Source organism: Melopsittacus undulatus, chromosome 6 (genome assembly GCF_012275295.1).
Source record: "Melopsittacus undulatus isolate bMelUnd1 chromosome 6, bMelUnd1.mat.Z, whole genome shotgun sequence".
Classification (NCBI taxonomy): Eukaryota; Metazoa; Chordata; class Aves; order Psittaciformes; family Psittaculidae; genus Melopsittacus; species Melopsittacus undulatus.
Window position 1 is genome coordinate 51,842,614 of NC_047532.1, and position 18,921 is coordinate 51,861,534.

Below are 18,921 nucleotides of genomic sequence, written 5' to 3' on the forward strand. Positions count from 1 at the left end.
GTAGAAGTCCTCCTTCAGAGCTAAAACCTTTTTCTTGCCAGGAATAGAGAAGAGGAACTGACTGCTGGGCATCCAGCATCCCACATGGTAGCTGTAATAGGACCTTCCCAGCCATGCTCGCATGTCCCCAGGAGGTGGCACAGGACAGCTGTGTTCAGCCCTACCAGCTGGGATACCAGCCTGCATATATGCCCTCCATCACATCTTTGAGCCCCAAAATGTGCTGACCAGATTGCCTTAACCACTTACCGAAAAATCTTGTCGGATGGCTGCTCACCCAGCACCAGGTCAAAGCCACGCTGGAAGATGGTGTATGGCCAAGGCCTAGAAGAGAAACACAGAAACATCACACAGGCATTGCCCCTGCTGCACTCACATCACTTCCCCTGCTTAGCCCCTAGCTCTTGTGCAGAGGGGTCCTGGGATGAGATGACTCAAACCAAACCAGGACAAGGTGATAAAATAGCCCTACCTCCACGATGTTAATTTTGGGATTCTTACAACATCAGATCCTCACCCCAGCCCCAATCTGCCAACATGTCAGTGGTGTGTCACACCCATTACTTCGGGACATAGTGCATTCCAGTTGCCCCCACATCCGTAAGCATTACACTTCTGCATGCTCAGGTACCACCTGCCCAGCCCTCATTTAGGGATTGGTGTCACAGCCATTGAATTGCAAAAAGAACTAAACCACAGCTGAATTCTCTCTCTGTGAGGCTTTTGCAAGGGAGCATGTGGGGTCTGGGGCCACAGCTTCACCACCTTCCTTATTCCCCTTGGATTTCATTGTTTCAGGAGGGGAACTGAGGAAGCCTCAGCCTCTGTGAGACTCTGAAAATGGATCTGGAAGATAAGCTGGAAGCTTGGAGCCAAGCAGGATGGTCCCATCTCCTCCATCCCTGCTGCCCTAGGTAGTACAGTGTAACATGCAATCATGATTCAGTGGCTGGTGCCCTTTGGTGAGACACCCATGGCCACGACACCTTGTGATCTGCATCCGCAGCAGCACAGCCCCACTGGCAGAGCATCATTTGCAGAGCAAGGCTTATATGGCAGAATAAGGGGAGGCATTCATACTACACAAACATCACTCCCAAAAGCTAAAGCTCCAAATTCTCTTTGCAAGAGCTCAGATCTGGGGAGGGAAAGATTTTCTATCCCATTGCATCATTGCTGTTAAAATTCAGGGTGTGAGAGTATCAGGTGCTGCTGACAAGCCTGAGGATTTTCTCCAGAGGCAATTACAGCTCTTCTGCACAAGCACTTTAATTTCTAATCTGAAGTTACTTCAGCAAGGACAAAAAAAAAAAAAAAAGAAAATCCTGATTGCAGGATTACAGAGCACGTCTCATTTCCTTGCTGGGATACAATGCCATTTTCCCATCCAGTCGGCTGGGAGAGGGGGATTACATTCAGCCCACAGATTGGATTGACCTGAATGAGGTCAGCTTCAGTCAGAAAGCGATGTGCTCCTTGTGTCTCGACGACACCTTGAATGCCACACGCCTCCGCCTTCCAGTGCTCCCGCAGATGGGTTTTATTCTTGCTTCTCAGGAGCACGCCGGGCAAGGAACAAAAGCAGAGGCAAGGTATTGTTCCACATTGACTTGGGGAGAAAAGCAGTTATGAAGAACTGCTCTTGGCTTGCAGCAGAGCTCAGCACCGGACAGGCACTGCAGATGTGTGGCGGCCGCCGGACCTTTGCCGGATGGCACATCTGGCAGCCAATGGATGCCAACACATCTGGAACATACTGTAGGTGGGTTTGCACCTGCCTGGGAGATGGAAGTCAGTGCCCAGGCCATGATGCATCCACCCAGGGTGCAATTTCCATCTGTGACTAAAATTTGTGTAATGGTGGTTTTGAGCTGGGAAAGGTTTCCATGCTGCAGGAAGATCCCATGTAGCAGCTCTCCAGCCTTCCCCACTTTGCCTCTAGTGGAGGTCACAAAAGGTCTATTAAAAGGAGCGCTCAGCCTTTAGATATGTGCCTACATGGCAGAAGACAATCAATGCTGTAGGCACCACTGAGCTTGCAAGGACATGGTAACTCATGAGGTAAGCCTGGAACAGTCTCCATGCAAGACCTCCAGCTCAGGAAGAGGCACTTGTCTATCTTCATCTGTGAGGAAGCTCTCCAGGAGCTCAGCACTGACATTTCCACCCACACTCCCTTGCTGACTTGTGCCTTCTGCTGCAGAGGATGGGGCGAGATCTCCTCCTCCAGAGACACCTCACCTTCCCCACCACTGTCTTTGGTCCCCTGTGCCCCTGTCACTCTGTTACCCCTTCCTTCCTCTCCTGTGCATACACATGTGCCCAAACAAATGATTCTTTCCCTGCATTTTGCGATCACTACATCGCTGCTCTGTTTTTTGTTGCTTTTGGCAGGTATTTTGATTGCATGGCCCTCAGAGCTCAAAGGAAAGCAGGACTGATCAGAAGCTGCTCTGTGCCTGACCAGGTTGGATTAAATGAGCCAGAAATTACAGCTCTCAGCTCCCTGCAAGCCTTGGCATTAAGGTAGGCATCTGAAACAACAAAATAGGGATCACCAGGGCAACTGAGAAACAACAAACTCCCCACCCTCAGTCACCTAGTTCCCATGGCCAAAGGGCTGTCAGTGTATTCCTGGAATGATCTTCAGGCCTTTGATTTTTCCAGCTGGACCATCAGCTATGCTTTGCTTTGGATTTCAGCTTGAGTGAAAGCTCCCAAAATACCACCAAACCAAGCATTGCTGGTGATGCTCTCAACAGGACCCCAGCTACACTTGAATTGCAGCCCCAAGAACACAAGGCCACACTGATTTCCAGCACAGAGAACTCTACTCTGCCAGTCTTTGCTCCCTGTAAAGCTCTTCTAAGTATGAGGGGTGGGATGAGCAATCAAAACCCACTGCCTGTGACTGCACTGAGCTAACCTGGAGCAGCTGGTTTGAGAGGAGCTGGCAGGGAGGTCAGAATGGCTGCAGGAGAGAGTCTTTGTGGAAGACTGGGAAGTTGCTGCACGTGAGCATGGCTGAAATACCAGTGGAGGACTAGGTAGTTTATTGTTATTACACTGAAATATGTGACTTTGTGTCTAATTCCCTGACTCCCTGTGCTCCTGGGGGTTTCCACAAAGCAAGCAGCATGAGGATGGCCATGCCCAAGTCCATCATGGCATCAGAACACCAGCTCCAAGTGTGTGCTGGGAGCAAGTGGTGCATGTAATGACACTCACCATATCCCCTTACTGGCAGCTCAGGGATTCAAACCCAGGGTGAAAGGACAAGAAGCATCCCAGCAGCACTAGCACCCCTTCTGCAGCCTCGGTGGGTTTCCGCAATGACCAAGGTTGGGACCCATGAAGAGCCTACCCTATCCTGATGGGGGACAAGCAGAAGGCAGATAGCACGGAGCTGCTGACTTCTGCCACTGGTGATGCCCATCCTTGCTCCTCTCTGACTTTGCTTTGCTTTGCAATGGCTTGCTCAGGCTTCAGCTGCCGATGCCTCTCCCCTTCTCACCTCCCCACACGCTGCCATCCCTTCCAAGCAGCTCTTTATTAAAAATGCTAATGCTGGCACTTTCTCCCTGGGCTGCCCATAAATCTGCAAGCAGAATGGGGTGGGAGGAGGAGGCGGATGGGTGGTTTGTGAAAGGATCTGAAAGAAAGAGGAGCTTTTTATCTGGACGTCCTTTAAGCTCGCAAAGCCGAGGCACACAGCAGGGGATGGATAGAGGCAGAGGGAAAAAATAGAAAAAAGGGGTGGGAAAAATGAGAAGAAGGAAGAAAAAAAGACTTTAAGCAGAAAAAGTGCTTTCCTTGTCACTTCAGTGCTTCCCTGGCTCCTCTGTGGGGTGGGGAGCGGGTAGTTCATGGGGATGGTACAGGAGAAGCAGGTGTACAGCCAGAGAGGGAGATAACTGCAAGCATAAGAGAAGAGGCACCCCAGGGAGGGGAGGTGGGCGTACAAGGCCCAGGCCATCACACTAATTCAGATCTTGTGCAGGGAAAAATGGCTGCAAGGATGCAGGGTAGAGAAAGGGGTAACTTGTCCTGCATGAGAGGTAGGCTCTGGTGGCCACCACTTGCCAGCTGCTAGAAAAGGAAGAGAGTACCCAGCCAAACACGTTCACTAAATTGCCTTAAAGTGACCTAAAGCCTCACCATGCTGGGGTAAAGCCCACTACAAGTTAAAAAGGCACACTGATAAAAACCTCTTAAATGCAGACTATCTTAAATCTCATCGGGTGTCTGAAAAGGGCATCCAGGCAAGAACAGCACATGGGGATGGGAAAGCCATGGGTCATCATAAGATTGATCTAAGGGCTGAGATGAAGAAGTACAAATGAGGGCAGGTAACAGTTCATTAACTAAAGGCAGAATGAGCTGATTTGATTTTTGGTCAAGTCATACCACAAAGTAACTGCAGGAACTGGATTTGACGAGCAAAGACAAGGCAGGATTGGCTGGATTGCTGGAAACTGCATCCTACTTGGGAAATGTTAGTGTTAAGAGCAGAAAAGCAGCTAATTAACAATGCATATCAAAGTAGGAAGACAGACTGTGAACACACAAACAGCAACAGCCAGGTTTGTTTAAAACAGATGAAGAGAAGCACAAAAAAAAGCAGCTGATCAAATGTATCTGCTACTCATGATCAAAAATGTCTTACTTTTTGAAAAACCGATGAAGATTTAGGGACCGGATGTGTTAGGTAAAAGATGTACCACAGAGGCATGGATCTCAGCATGGTACCCAAAATACACACAACACACAAAGACTTGCTGCCATCACCAATAAAGTTCAAACAGGAGCTCACCTTCATGAGCAAAATTAGATGCTGCTGAGTGAACAGACTCCAAGTCAACCCGTAATCACTGTAAACAAAACAAACCAATGGCAAGCCTATCTAAACAAAAGGGTTGAAATGAGTTTTCAGATAAAAATGCCACCCTAGGAAAGCAAAGAAGTCATAGCCAGACCATGTTGCTCCCAAGCACACACAGAGGGATTTGCCGAGCCCACTCTTCCTGCTTTGCTGACTTCCCCTTTGCTAAGAGCCATGTGGCTTCCCTGGGGCCTGACTTGCCACCTGCGTGTGCTACCCACAACTGCAGCACATTGCTCCAGTATTGGAGGAGTTAGGAGCATATTGGAGAAACAATGGTCAGAAACAATTCAGGTACAGTTGATCTTGCCCTGGGATGGGGGGAGAGATTAGAGGATTTGAAAACATCTCTATCAGGTGAGCCGGTGGACAACCCTTTTCAGGCTAAGTCTGGAGTGAGCTGGAGTGCAGCAAAAGACAGCATGGCCTGGTAGCTCAGCCTCCACCCCAAAAAAAAACCATAAATACCAGGCTAAAATTACAAGTTCTTCAGTTATATGGGCTCTGACAAGATGCCGGACCAAAGAGAGACATGACCCTGGGGAGTTCAGGGCTTCACATGGACAGGTAGAAGATACTTCCACCATCACAAGCCCTTGCAGGCTGCACCTGAGCTGCACCAAAGCACAAGCACAGAGCTGCACCAAATAGCCCTTGAAAATCAGGAACAGATTGCGGTGCAGAAAAAAACCCTCATTAAACATCAAGCTGGCTTCGGCATCACAATGCTTAGAGTGGACACACTTTCAAGAGTCCCTGTAAATAGTGGAAGCTGCAGCAGGGACAGTTAAGTGTGGTTTCAGCTGCTGCCATTTTCTGAAACAAAAATCTATCAAGTTCAAGGAAGAAACACAAAATCACCCTAGGTTCAAACAGCTTGAGAGAGGAGCTCTCAAAGGGTGGCACTGAAAAAGCCCGACACTGCAGTGTCAAAGCCTTCTTGAGAGCCCAGAGAAGGACAGGAGGACTTCAGAAGCCCCATCATAGTCTAGGAATGTGTTGCACCTTGGGGAAAATGAGATCTGCTAGGTCTCTCTGCCCAAAACAGAAAAGGATGTTGGAAATACAGCATATAATTTGTCATAGCCAACTTTGGTGTATAAGGAGAGACCCAAGGCAACGTGTATCCTAGCCGAGTAGGAACACAGCAGCAGAAGGAAAGCAGAAGCTCAAGCATGACCATGGAGAAGGCTCCCATGGAGACACTGGGAGACACTGTGTCTGAAAAGTGGCCCCAAATCCCCCAGAGGAATAGAGTGGGTCCTGGGCATCTTCCAGTGTGGCATTGCTGAGACTACAGCTGGGTCTGGATCTGCGAACAGATCCAGAGGGCTTCAGGAATTAACTTGTTCTTCCTGCCCTTGGCTTCTCTCCTGCTTGTTACTATCTATATTTTTTTTCTCCAGTTCACCTGAAAGCAGCTTTTTCTCCACTCTCACTTTAGAAAATGGAGCAGTTAGGTCAGGAAGAAGCTAACAGAAGAGCAATGTGCATGGGAGGAAAAGTGTGAAGCTGCAGTCACACACCCAGGAGCAAAGGAAAAGCAGACGGGAAGGAAGCAAATGCTTCTCCACCCTGCTTATCCATTTTTACTACCTGCCCCAACAAAGTAATTTTCTTTCTTGCTTTTTGCAGGGTGGTGGGTTCAGCACACTGCTGGTAGCTCTGACAGAGGCACAGGCTGGCATCAAAGTCATGTGTGGTTGTGGGTGGCTATGGGCTCTTTCTAACCCATTCCTAAACCAGACACATATGGGCAAGTCCCTGGCAGGGGGAATAAACCCTCACATGCCCCAGCCACCATCACTCAGTGCTTCTTATTAGATGGGCACAGAGGAGCTGAGGAAATCCCTGTCAGACACTTGTCCCCTGGGGATGAAAAGGGCAGGAAGCTGTATTTCTGCCTGTATTTTCCCAGGTGTGGTTTGGGAACCCTGACCACACCACTCAGTACATCCCCAGCATGCAGCTACCTGTGTCATGAGCATCGCCCTGCCCCAGCTTGGCTCAGAGCACCCACAACAGCAGTGGCCCTTGTCTCCTGCACCTGGCTGGTGCTCTGCATGGGGTTCAATTCCTAAATTGCTTTTAAAATGGATACCGAGCAGTGGTGCTCTCTCCAGGCCCCAGAGAACAGGGTTGCAGGGGCACGGGCAGCCCCCCAAGGCTGCCATCCTCCAGCACAGCAGCACAGTGGGGGTGCCGCCAAGCCCAGCCTTTGATGGTTTCTCCCCGCTGTGAAGACTAATGACTTCAGAGAGGGCATCCTGCCACATGCAGGGCTGCCACAAATCCACCTGCACCATAGCAAGATGAGGGGAGGAAAAACGGGGTTGAAGGAAGGCGCACATGGGACCTCCAAGTTTGGGGGTGTCCTGGCTTTCTGCGCCAGCTTGTCTTTCTATCTCCAGCCATCCCTGGAAGTCTCCATCTGCACATCAGAGACTCAGGAGTGTTAAGGGCCATCTGAAGCATGCCCAGGGTCACAGAGAGATGGGAACATTTGGGATCCCCCACCAAATTGCTGCTGAAACATCAGAAGAAATTCCTTTGCACTTTCAGAGGTGTAAAGCTTTGGAGCAGTGACTGCTCTTGTTCCCTCAGGCCATGGCACTGAAGCATCTGATTTGCCCAGTTTTCAATAGGGCATCCGCAACCCAAGACCTCTCTCCTCCACTGGGGCCCATAGCCCAACCTCAGCCCTCCTCTGACACCTCATACACCCAAATTGAAACCCCACAAAATGCAAGATGCCAAAGAGAGTACCAGTAAAGGGAAGAGGAGCAGCCTTGATCTTCTTTAGGGGGTGTTTACTCTGAAACCTAGCCAAGGCCTCTTCTACATCATCTCTGATTAGCTGAAAGACTAGAAATCCTTGTGTCTTGCACTCCTGCTGCAGAGCTCAGCCAGGCACTGACCTTATGATTCACCAAGATGCCTCTTTTACCCAAGAGGATTCGCCACAGCCTTACTATGCCGCTGTTGAAGCCCAGCAGCTCATGTGTGGATGGTTCAAGCATGGCCATGCTGTGTCAGGTACACTCACCCCTGGTTCGTTCCCCACTCATTTCGGATGCAGAGGTGCTTATGCACAGGGTCCTTCATGTAACCTTCGTAGCAGAGACACTCACCTATGGAGAAAGAGGAGGACATGAGGGACATGGAAGAACAAAGCTTTCTGCTTGCTTCTCTGCCAAACCCAGCCTGCAGCCCCATGGGGCACCCAGCAGCTTCATTATCTCATGTGGAGCAAGGCAAGAAAGCATATTCCCACCAAAGCTAGGTTGAAAGGCAGAGATGAGCTCCTAAACCCATTGCAACCACCTGAGCACCTACCGGTCTCAGGGTCACACTGGTGCTCGCAGGGGTCCAGGAGGCGCCGGGCGCAGAGGTCCAGGGCCCAGGGCCCACTGGAATTTTGCTGGGAGAAGAGAATAACCTGCGCCGGGTTCAGCCAGTCACTGGCATCCAGCTGGCTCCCCTCCAGCAGGATGAACCGGCTCCCTGCCACCAAGAGGGGAGTCAACAGTGGCAACCCACTGCCATCCCCTCCATCCCATGACAGTTCCCTCTATAGCTCCATCTGTTCCACAGCAAATCCTCTGTTCCAATGCCCATCCCCTCTGCCCTATGATAGCCCCCTCTGTCCATGCCTGTCTCCTCTAACCCTGTGACAGCCCCCTCCATCCTGTGCCTGTCCCCTCTGTCCCACTACAGCCACCTCCATCCCACCCCCACCCCCTCAGTTTCACGCCTGTCCCCTCTGTCCCATACTGATGTCCTTCATCTCATGATGGTCCATTCCACCCTGTACCTGACCCTTCCATCCCACAAAGGTCCGCTCAGTCCTGTGCCCATCCCCTCTGTTCTGCACCCATCCAGCATATATACTGGTACCCTCTGTCCTACGCCAGTTCTCTCCATCCTATACCCATCTTGCATCTGTCCTCGCCATCATTCTCTCCTCTCCTCCATCACAGCTTACAGAACGGGTCAGGAGGAGTGGGTAAGGCGGTGGTGCCCTCACCGTCAGCAATGAGGTGCTCAGGGACATGGAGGGTGATCTTGACAACAAGGGGGCAGTTCATGTGGGAAGAGCACACAAGGCTGATGACACAGCTCGTCACACTGATGAGGGTCAATGTGGTCTTGTTAACAGGGCTTCGAGGGGACCCCACTGAAAAACATTAAAGCAAAGTCAAACTTGGGGGGCCCTGGGGTGCAGCCAGGAGATCTCAGGGTGTAGAGACCCTGCCCAGCCCACTGGAAATCCAGCATCAATCCAGTCAAGCTGAATTGCTCTGGATTTTCAAGAGCATGAAGCAGCCTTTGCTGTGGAACCCTCCTTCCACCTGCTGCAGCAGGGGTCTTCTGGGAAATAGTCTCTCTGGGATTTTCTCTTCTGCACCCCTGCACTGCAGCATGCTGAGACCTTTGCAGCAGCAAAACTTCAAAGCAGAACAGAGATACTGAGGAGAAGGAAGGTAAATGCAATTTCTCTTTTTTCCTCCCCTCCTTCTTCATGGCACTTCTCTCAGGTTAATTTTGCCATGACAACAGCCTCCTGGATGCCTTTGAAAAAGCACTGGAGAGCCCTAACTCCTTAGGGCGTGCAGGTCTTTGACTTTAAATCTCTCAGCTGAAGAACCTGAGTGGAAAAAGCTGGCTGGAGGCTGAGCTGTTCCCTGCAGAGACAAAGCTCAAACCAACCTCCCAGCCTCCAGCACAGGAGATGGCTCCCACTCCCACTGCTCCCAGAAAAACAAGGCACCATCCATCAAACAAGGCTCAATGAAGGAAAACAGACACAAACTTTCCTTCCCAGAGGAGAAAACCTCCCAAAGGGAGGATGCAGGGCAGTGGGCCGAGACTCCTGCCTGGGGACCAACCCTGTCCCCATCCTCTGCTGCACATACAGATTGTACACGCATGGTGCTGGAGCAAACCCACATCAGCACCGTGCCGAGCAGCAGCACAGGAGCTCACGGGCCAGCCTTTGAAGCGTGTTACTCATTAATACACACCGGAGCCCGGGAGAAGCCTCCAGCAAAAAATCAGAATGTATTTCATCCTCTGCTGAGAAACTGCACTGGAGAGCAGCAGCAGCACTCTGGGGAACGGGGACTGGTGCCTGCCCAAGGCAGCATGAACTGTGCCTGGGTTTCCATTGTTCACCAGTGAGAAGTTTCCAAACCCAGAGACAACAGCAACCAAGGCAAGAGGAGCCCTGGCTTGCCACCCGCCTCCACGCCTGCACCCACCTCGGCTGCGCCTCCGGCTCCGTGAGGGGTCCGTGTAGAAGGTCAGCTGGGGATCAGTGTCTGCCTCTGTCCCCGAGTCCCCCTCGGGGTTGAGAAATGCTGAGCCAGCTGCAGGGGACACCAAGTGTAGTCACAGCAGGGCTGGCGCTGTGCGACCCCAAGCCACCACATCCAACATTACCAGTTCAGGGCATGCCATGCCTTGAAGACCAGGAGCCCGGTCTGCTGGGCACAGCAGGGACAGCATCTGTTCCCCTTTCCACCATGAACAGCTGTGCTCCCTGCCAGGGTTCCCATTTCAACTTTCCCCATGGCCATGTGGGTATCATAAAATATTTACCAAGCCTGACACCATCTTCATCTTTAACTCAACACCATTTGCAGCCTTGCAGACACCACTTTTTCAGCTACCCCTACCCAAACCCTCCTTTCCATGCTTTTGCCCAACACTGGCCCTGTTTCTCCATCCGAAGGAGTAAGCTGCTGGAGCAGGGGTGGGTGGAAGCCCAGAGCAACCTGGTTGTCCCAGGGGCTCCCCTACCTCGTGCTTTGTTGTTGATGCGCTTGCGCTGGCTGCTGGAGGTGTGGGACAGCAGCGTGGCCTGCTGGTGGTTCGAGTCCACAGGGCTGGTGGCAATGATGTTGTCCTTATACTTGTTCATCAGGGATAGCTTGGCATTATCACTCCCTGAGCAGGAAGAATTGAAGGCAAAATCTTTCAGCAGAAAACATTTTAGAAAAGGAGAGTGAAAGAGAGTGATTTTCTTGGATCCATCTTCAGCATCTGCATGAGGTGACGAGGGTGCCATGGCCAATGGGCTGAGCTGCCCCCAATGCACCCTCATGACTTCCTCAAAGCTTGAAGGGGACCAACACCTCCACCAAGCTAGCCAAAGGCTGAGATTTAACGTTGAGCCTGTCAGGTCATTTCTGCATACCCAGGAGTGTAAATAAAATGCCTGGAGAGATTTAGGGTCCAGACTATGGCCTTCCAAAACTATGTCTCAGTTCAGAAGGCTTCAATTGGATGGGTCAGTTGGTAATAGGGCCAGCAAACAAGTATGTTACAAGCTTCAAAGAAGCTGCACTGGTTATCAAAAGACAACACTGACTCTGTGTCATACTGATAGCAAGTATTATTTTGCTACAAAAAATCTCAGCTAAAGAAGACACTGGAAATCCTGGGATACAGGAAGGAATTTTGGAGGTCACCATGAGGTAGCTTAGAAGGAACAACATTTTGGTTCTCAATTGGGCCATAGGAACCACAGCCCTTTCACTCAAAGCTCCACCCTGCATTGCCCTAGCCATATCTCACCCAGCACGGACTGCTCTCAACTGGCTACAAAGTCTCCCAGTAATGAATCACCTTCAGAATGCCACCAACATCTCACACACAACCAAAAAACAGAAAACCAAAGAAAATACTCAAGGCAAATTTGCATAGAAGAGCAGACAGGTTGGAAAGGACCCAGCTCAGCCCATGCCCCATATCACATCCCCACCTGGCGTAAGGTCCATGCTGGCCTTCTCATTGCAGCCCTGCAGCGAGTCCAGGGTGCGGGTGACCTGGCTGGCGAAGTCCTCCCCACCGTTCATGCACTCGCGCTGGAGGTGGTGCCGCAGGTCCGTGATGTCGTACTCGTATCCATCCAAGATGGGGGTCTCACGGATGCTGAGTGTCCCACTGGAGTTGTGGCCCTGCACACGGGCATTGCGCAGGCTCTCCCGGCCGTGGCCCCCGATCAGCACCGAGGGGATGTAGTGGATCTCGTTGGCCGCCTCAGCACTGGCACTCTTCTGGGGCTGTGGCACCCGGCGCCGCTTGCACCATCGCCGACGGGTGTAGAGGATCATCACCAGGCAGAGGATGGAGAGCAGCAGAGCGATCATCCCCCCCTGCAGGCAGAAACACGAGCAGGGCTCAGCCAGGGACCAGTGCCAGGCACCCCCTGAGGATGCAAATGCCCCGGGGATGCTCCAGTGTAGCCAAAAGCAAAGGCAATGGTGAAAAGAGCCTGGGCATGCCGATAAGAGGGTGCTGGCACATGGAGTCCTCAGCACTGGCCGAGTGCTCCCAGCTGAAGCCTGCCTGAAGCTGGACACGCTTTGAAGTCACCACTGAGGCATGAAAAAGCAGCATTTAAAGCAGAGCATGTTTTGTTTCACTCTCCCACAACACGTCTTTGAAAGCAGAGATCAGATTTATTCCAGGCAAACACTCCTACAGGCAACTTTTTCTGACCCATTTCCAACCGGCTTCAGTGCTGTCACTCTCAATCTTAGGAGATTTTCCCAGGGTATCCTGCAGAAATCGCAGAACAGATTAAAGGAGATCAAGGCTCAGGACAGCCGGATGACTGAAGAGTTGTTTGGGGAACGCCCAGGGGGAAGAGACGGAAAAAGCTCCTGCGCAGCATGGGCAGACATAGAAACTGCACCAAGCCCCACCACCTAACCACCATCCCCAAGGTCACCCCCTGCAGGGACATCATCACTGCACACAGATAGAGGCGGTAAGAGAAAAGCCCAAGCTGAACCTTATGACCCATCTTCCAATAATGCTAACGTTAGTAATATTACTAATATTAATAATAGCATGCGGAGCCAGCTAAGAGCTCCATGTCCACCCGTGCCTCTGGTCTCCCTTCTCTTTTCTATGCAACAGGTGATCTTGATAAAACATGATAATAGTAATAATCTGCTCCATTAGGATAAAACATCAAGGGAATTACTGAATGAGAAGCAGGAGAGGCAGCTGGAAAAGAAGCTTTAACGGCCATTATGTTTTAACCCTCTCTCATTCCCAGGACAATGGAGCTGTGATGCACCCTCCCAGGCTTCCTCCAAATTCCTTTTTTAAGAAAAAAAAACAAAAAACAAAGAAGCTCCAGTGATTAAGGGGACAAGCAGTCCAGCAGAGGAGGGCTGGCTGGCTCATGGCATCTCCCCAGCCAGGAGCCTGCAGCTGGGAGGATGGGAAATATCCCACTGGGGTTGAAAACCGTCACTGGATTTGTGACTCGACATGCGTATATTGTGAATTCTAGTGGTAAAGTCAGCGCCCAATTCTGTATCATGTTCAAATCCCTCTGAGCTCCTCTGATCCATAAATAAGTGGAGCTAGCCCCATCCTCACCAGACACGGGCACCCGTGTCATGGCTCTTAGGAAGGGTCCAGCTGCAGAAAGGGTCACAAGCAGATGGAAGCAATACCAGGGTATTTCTGGCTTTCCTTGGCTGCCCTCTGTAGGCACATTAAATCCCCTAAACACCAGAGAGTTCTGCCGTACTCCTATGCTGATAAACAAGGGAGACCAAGGTGGAGCTCAAGTCAGGCTGATGAACATGTGTTTAGGACTGCTGACTGGGGTCTCAAAAATGACCTGTTATTCAACTGAAACAGAATTTCTTCTACCCTGATAGCCTGAGAGCTCAAACTACCCCTGAGGAAAAGCTGCATGTGGCCACTTGAGATATCAAGAGGTTTTGAAAAGAGGATAAACCCCAGCACTGGAGTCCCCTCCAACCACTGCTCATTAGAGGGTGGCAGGACACCACCTCAGACACCCCAATCCCCTTCATGGGAGCACAGAAATCTCATTCTACCTTCCTTCCCCCCACCCAGCACTCATATGACAGCTGCAGAGAAGCTCTGCTCTGGATGGGTGCAGGAAAGCTTCTCTCATGGTCCGCATGTGGTCTGCTGTCACGATGGATACAGCCCCTTGCTCACACTTCTTCTCTTGGCAACCACACAGGAAAGAAAGAAAATCAGCCTTGAAAACTCCACGTGATTCTGACTCCTGGCACAAAAGCCAAACTCTGCTTGTCAGGGCGTAAGGATCCTGCCAGAGCAGAGCTGAGAGTGATGGAGAAAAAAGGGGAGAGGGAGGATTCGATGTGTATGTACACATTTTGGTATGACAGCAATGAGTTGCAGACATCCTTTTCATCAGCTCTATAATGAGCTTTGTTTCAGGCATTCCTATCTCAGGATTCAATCATAGGATTCAGTGGTAGCCACAGAGACCAAGACCACAGTGGCAGACTAGGGCCAGCCTCTCCTGGAATGATGCACCCTCTCAGAGGCAGCTGGGAAAGGATAATAATAAAATAAGGTAAGAGTGTAAAATGTTTTTGGGGTTGGCTTTGCCAGTGATTACTTTTTTTCCTCGAGACTAATCAAGCACAAATGATGGAGGAGAAACCTGGCCTGGGGCTGCAATCTGGAAGAGCTATTGATGCTCTCATTAGGGTAGGCACCATTAAACAGCCAGTTTGCAGCCTGGGCAACACATTGTCTCCAGCTAATTATCTTCCAGTAACACAAAAATTGTTGGATTCTTCAAACTTTTTCCAACATAACAAAAAAACACAACCAACAAACCACAGACCCACCTGCAACATGCAGATCTCTGCCTTGCCCTCCTTTCTCTACTGTAAAAACCTCATCCCCATGTATCTGGGGGGAGGATGAGATCTGTGCAGTCTCCAAACATGGGATGCTCTTGTTTATTGCACTCTGTGAAACCGCAGCCACAGGGCTGCAGCACTGATATAAGTGGCAGTGGCAGTGCCCAGTGGCACCGTGACACCCACCGTGTGCCAGAGCATCACGCACCAGGCATCATCCACCAGGCAAAGGGCTCCTGACAAAGTCAGTGTGAATTAACCCTGGGTTAAGGTGCTTGAGACCTTCAAAGCCCTGAGCTCCCCAGGGATAAAAGCACTCTTGCAAACATATTTGTAAAGCGATGCAAATTAAGGGAGAGGTTTAAAACAGGCCAATATGCAGTATGGTTAAGACAGGTGTCCAGGGCATCTTAACCAGCCCCCAGATGTGGGCTCAGTTCCCAGTCCTAGGTCAGCTGGACGCAGATGGGGAAATATATGGAAATATATGGCCCCTATATTTTCTGCAGGCTTCTGGACACCTAAAGAGGGGCTGCCTTCCCATCACATACCATGACAGAGATGTGGAGGATCCTCAGTTCCTCCTCTGCCGACTCAGTCTGGGGCTCATCTGTGGGGTCGAAGCCGGGCAGGTTGGGGGCCCCATCTTGGTGGTGGATGTGGAAGAGCAACGTGCCATTCTCCAGCCACTGCTGCCGCCAGCGCACCAGTGGGATGTCATCCGTGTTGCCCGAGATCTCTGCAAAAGCGAAGCTGGTCACACAGGAAATGTGGAGGAGAGGGGTGATGGGAAACATGCATCCCTTCCCCCCAAATGGGTGAAGAGATTAAGAGACACACACAGCAGCCTTGCTCCAGTCACCTCTTGCCAGCACCATTACTGCTCTATACAACCCACAGCCTGAAGGGTCAAAGTGGAGTAAAACCAAATTTCTAGGTAAAATCCAGATGCGGATTGGCGACCATATAGGAAAGAAAGAAAATCAGCTTTGAAAACTCCATATGATCCTGACTCCTGGCGCAAAAGCCAACCTCTGTCAGGGCGTAAACATGCTGCCAGAGTGCAGCCAAGAGTGATGGAGAAAAAGGGGGAGATGGAGAATTCAATCTGTATTTACACATTCTAGTAAGAGAGCAAAACCACAGATGTATTGCAGGGATAAAACACTTACTGACAGTGTCTTGTGGCCAGAGCTGGGGACTCCAGCAGCAACCTTCCAGCCCTAATTTGGATGGGTTTCACCCACATGCTTCATGTTAAACACAACACAAGCCATGGGGAGCAGAGGATATAGGCTTCTCAGCGACACTGATGGGATCATTGGGACCGTGTTGCAAGTTACTGCAGACAGAAAATATTTCCCATCCTTTGTGAATGGAGAAACATACATTGGCTGCAATTGTACCTGCAGCTCTCTGTAATCAGGGTGCATGTTTTTTCCATCTTCAACCATATTTTACAGCTCTCCACACAGGTCTCAGCTTTGAGATCTGCGAATGTACCTGTACTTCATGCCCAAACACTCTGACTTCCCCTAACTACCTTTAACTTCAGGGTTTGGGGGCAGTGGCACAGATCTGGGTGTCCTGGTTTCAGCCTTGATAGAGTTAATTTTCTTCCTACTTGCTGGTGCAGTGCTGTGTTTTGGCTTCAGTCAGAGAACAATGCTGATAACACACTGATTTTGTTGCTCAGTAGTGCTTACCCTGATCAAGGACTTTAAGCTTCTCATGGTCTGTTAGTGAGAAGGGGCACAGGAAGCCCGGAGGAAGCAGAGACAGGACACCTGACCCAGACTAGCCAAAGGGGTATTCCATACCACAGCACATCATGCTCGGTATATAAACTGTGGGGAGTTACCCAGGTCCAGATCGCTGCTCAGGTTGAGCTGGGTATCAGTCGCAAGTGGTGAGCAACTGTATTGTGCTTCATTTGTGTTTATTGTTTTTTTTTCCTTTCTCCTTTAGGTTTTATATTCTTTCCCTTTGTTATTTTGCTTATTATTACTAGGAGTAGTAGCAGCAGTAGTTTTGTATTATACTTATGTTATTAAACTGTTCTTATCTTAACCCATGGGGTTTACAGTCTTTTGATTCTCACCCCAATTCCACCCATTCCACCCAAGGAGGAGGGAAAAAGGGGGTGAGTGAGTGGCTGCGTGAGTGGCTGCATGGTACTGAGTTACAGACCAGGCTTAAACCGTGACACTGGGCTGAGGAGTGACAGCAGCAGAGGACACCCAAGCAAAAGGAACAGCTAAGGACATGAACACAACCCATGCCACAGGACACTTAATGCCAAACCAAACCAAATTCGTTTGGCTGATTCCAAAATTTTGGGACTTCCTACAACAAAGGGTCTTAGCAAAAGGGAGGGGACAACAGCACATCCCTAGAGAGATGGGCACTGTTTTAACCACCACTGCCATCTGAGACCAGATCACCTTGATCACCATCTCAGACCACTTAGATCTCAGTCATCAGCTTGAGCCTTGCATTGTTAGTTATTTTTTCCTGAAAATATAAGCTCCAATTGCATCTGTTGGAATGATGATTAAAAATGTGATGAGCTTCCCAGCGAGACACAGCTTTCCCTCCTGTCTCTGCCTTGTGGGAACGGTCCAGCTAGACCCGTCTGCTCCATCCCATTTGTAGCCATTCATTTTGATGGGAAAGAGCCTGTCTTGCTTTGTAAATTGTCATCTTTATTTTGCTTGTTTCATGCTGCCTTCAAATGAAAACTGGAGTTCAATTACAGTGCCAAAAAACAACATTTTAAATTTACTGTTAATTAATTTCATTAGGCTGCCTTAAGTGAGCTAGCTACCGGGGAAGGGGGAGGAAATCTGCATCAGGAACCAGGTTCATCCTCCCAAACTGATTTGATTAATCAAAAGAAACATTAGCCGCAGTAAGTGAATTGGCAGATTGTTTCTGCTCAGCACGGGCCACATTTCTGATGGCAATCAGCGCGCTTTGAGTGTCCCAAGCAGAGAGATGCTGAGCTCTCCTCGATGCCACTGGGAAACAAAACTGAGAGGAGTTAAAGCAGCTAGGAAGCCAGAAGCACTTTTGAAATTCCCTCTAACCGCTGAGCTGTGTGTTTAGGCACACAGATCCCCTTTGAAAACCTGGTCCTGGGAGCCAGGAGGGTTCGAAAAAGCAGATTTCCTCCTCTCCCACCTGGTTTTTATTCATGGGCTGAAAGGGGGAAACAAGCTTTCCCGATTCCCCAACTCCCCACGGCTTCTCAACTTCAAATGAACTAGCTCAGATGTAAGAAAATATTCTTCCTTCACCTGCCTGCTAACGTGAAATTAGGAGTAATTAAGGCAAGAGCTTTTATGCACAACAGGAACTCACTGTGCTGACATTTGGAAAAATGTAAATACCAGCATTTGCTCCATTGTAGAGACTGAAAATAATAGATATTAAGTATATGACATTGTGACATTTAGAAAGCTACTGTTAAAGATGTTTTCCCTTGATCTGACATATCATTGAAAAAGCAGAACCCTTCAGCTCATTAATATTTGAGGAGGACTCCTTGATGGAAGTTATTTAAATGATTAATAGATTATAGTAAATTTAAGCCTTAAAATAGGTTGTCATAATTTCAAATTTATTTTAACAGGTTTATTTTAAAAAAGAAAAATGTATTAAAAAAAAAGAGAGAAGAGATTCTTGTTTTAAAAGAGCATAATCTAGCCACAGAGCCTGAGCACATTACCCTCTCCCACCAGACATCATGACATGACCCTGCAGCTGCATCACACACAAGTATGAAGTGCTAGAAACAGAGGAAAACACCCCAGAAATCAACAGACATCACCCCAAACCAGCATGCTGTGACCCCTTCATCACACAGCAGGAAACACTGCTCCACCATCCCTGCTCCTGCAAACACTTTTGAGGCAGTGCCTTCATGAGGGGGCTTCATCCTTGGTCCTGTTTCTCTTCTCTCAGGTTTCAGCAACATGCTAACTTAGCATATCCATTTCTGCTTGAAAAAAAAATTATACATATAAATGTTTTACTGTGTCTGTGAATTTCTCCTGGATTTTGGTTCAAGCAAGACCAAGAGCAAGATCAAGACCAAACTTTCTCCCTAACAGCATCTGTTTGCTCTCTATTCTCCTAGTCCAATGCACTCCACTTTTATCTTTGTCTTGCTGTCCAAGCAGACATCTCATCATCTGGTGGGAGATGCTGCAGTAACCCAGCTGGGACCATTTATTTGGATGCACAGGGACTCAGCTCTACCATGGATTGCAAGTGCCGACCCTGCTGGCCAGCTCATACCACAGGGCCAGGAGATTCAGGAGGAGGTGGGAAAGTGAGAGGATGTGGGAAAGCTCCCCC

General features: G+C 49.7%; 1 protein-coding gene across 2 annotated transcripts in view; it reads right to left on the reverse strand.

The window, feature by feature from the left end:
* Positions 1-18,921, reverse strand: part of ASTN1 (astrotactin 1) — a 56,254-nt gene that overhangs the window by 20,204 nt on the left and 17,129 nt on the right. For both annotated transcript variants that reach the window (XM_034063930.1, XM_034063929.1), the window contains exons 2-9: positions 15,111-15,298; positions 11,649-12,042; positions 10,685-10,831; positions 10,144-10,251; positions 8,910-9,059; positions 8,219-8,386; positions 7,929-8,013; positions 250-324 (exon numbers count right to left, since the gene is read on the reverse strand). In XM_034063930.1, coding sequence (XP_033919821.1) covers positions 250-324; positions 7,929-8,013; positions 8,219-8,386; positions 8,910-9,059; positions 10,144-10,251; positions 10,685-10,831; positions 11,649-12,042; positions 15,111-15,298 — 1,315 coding nt within the window. The remainder of the gene's footprint in view (positions 1-249; positions 325-7,928; positions 8,014-8,218; positions 8,387-8,909; positions 9,060-10,143; positions 10,252-10,684; positions 10,832-11,648; positions 12,043-15,110; positions 15,299-18,921) is intronic.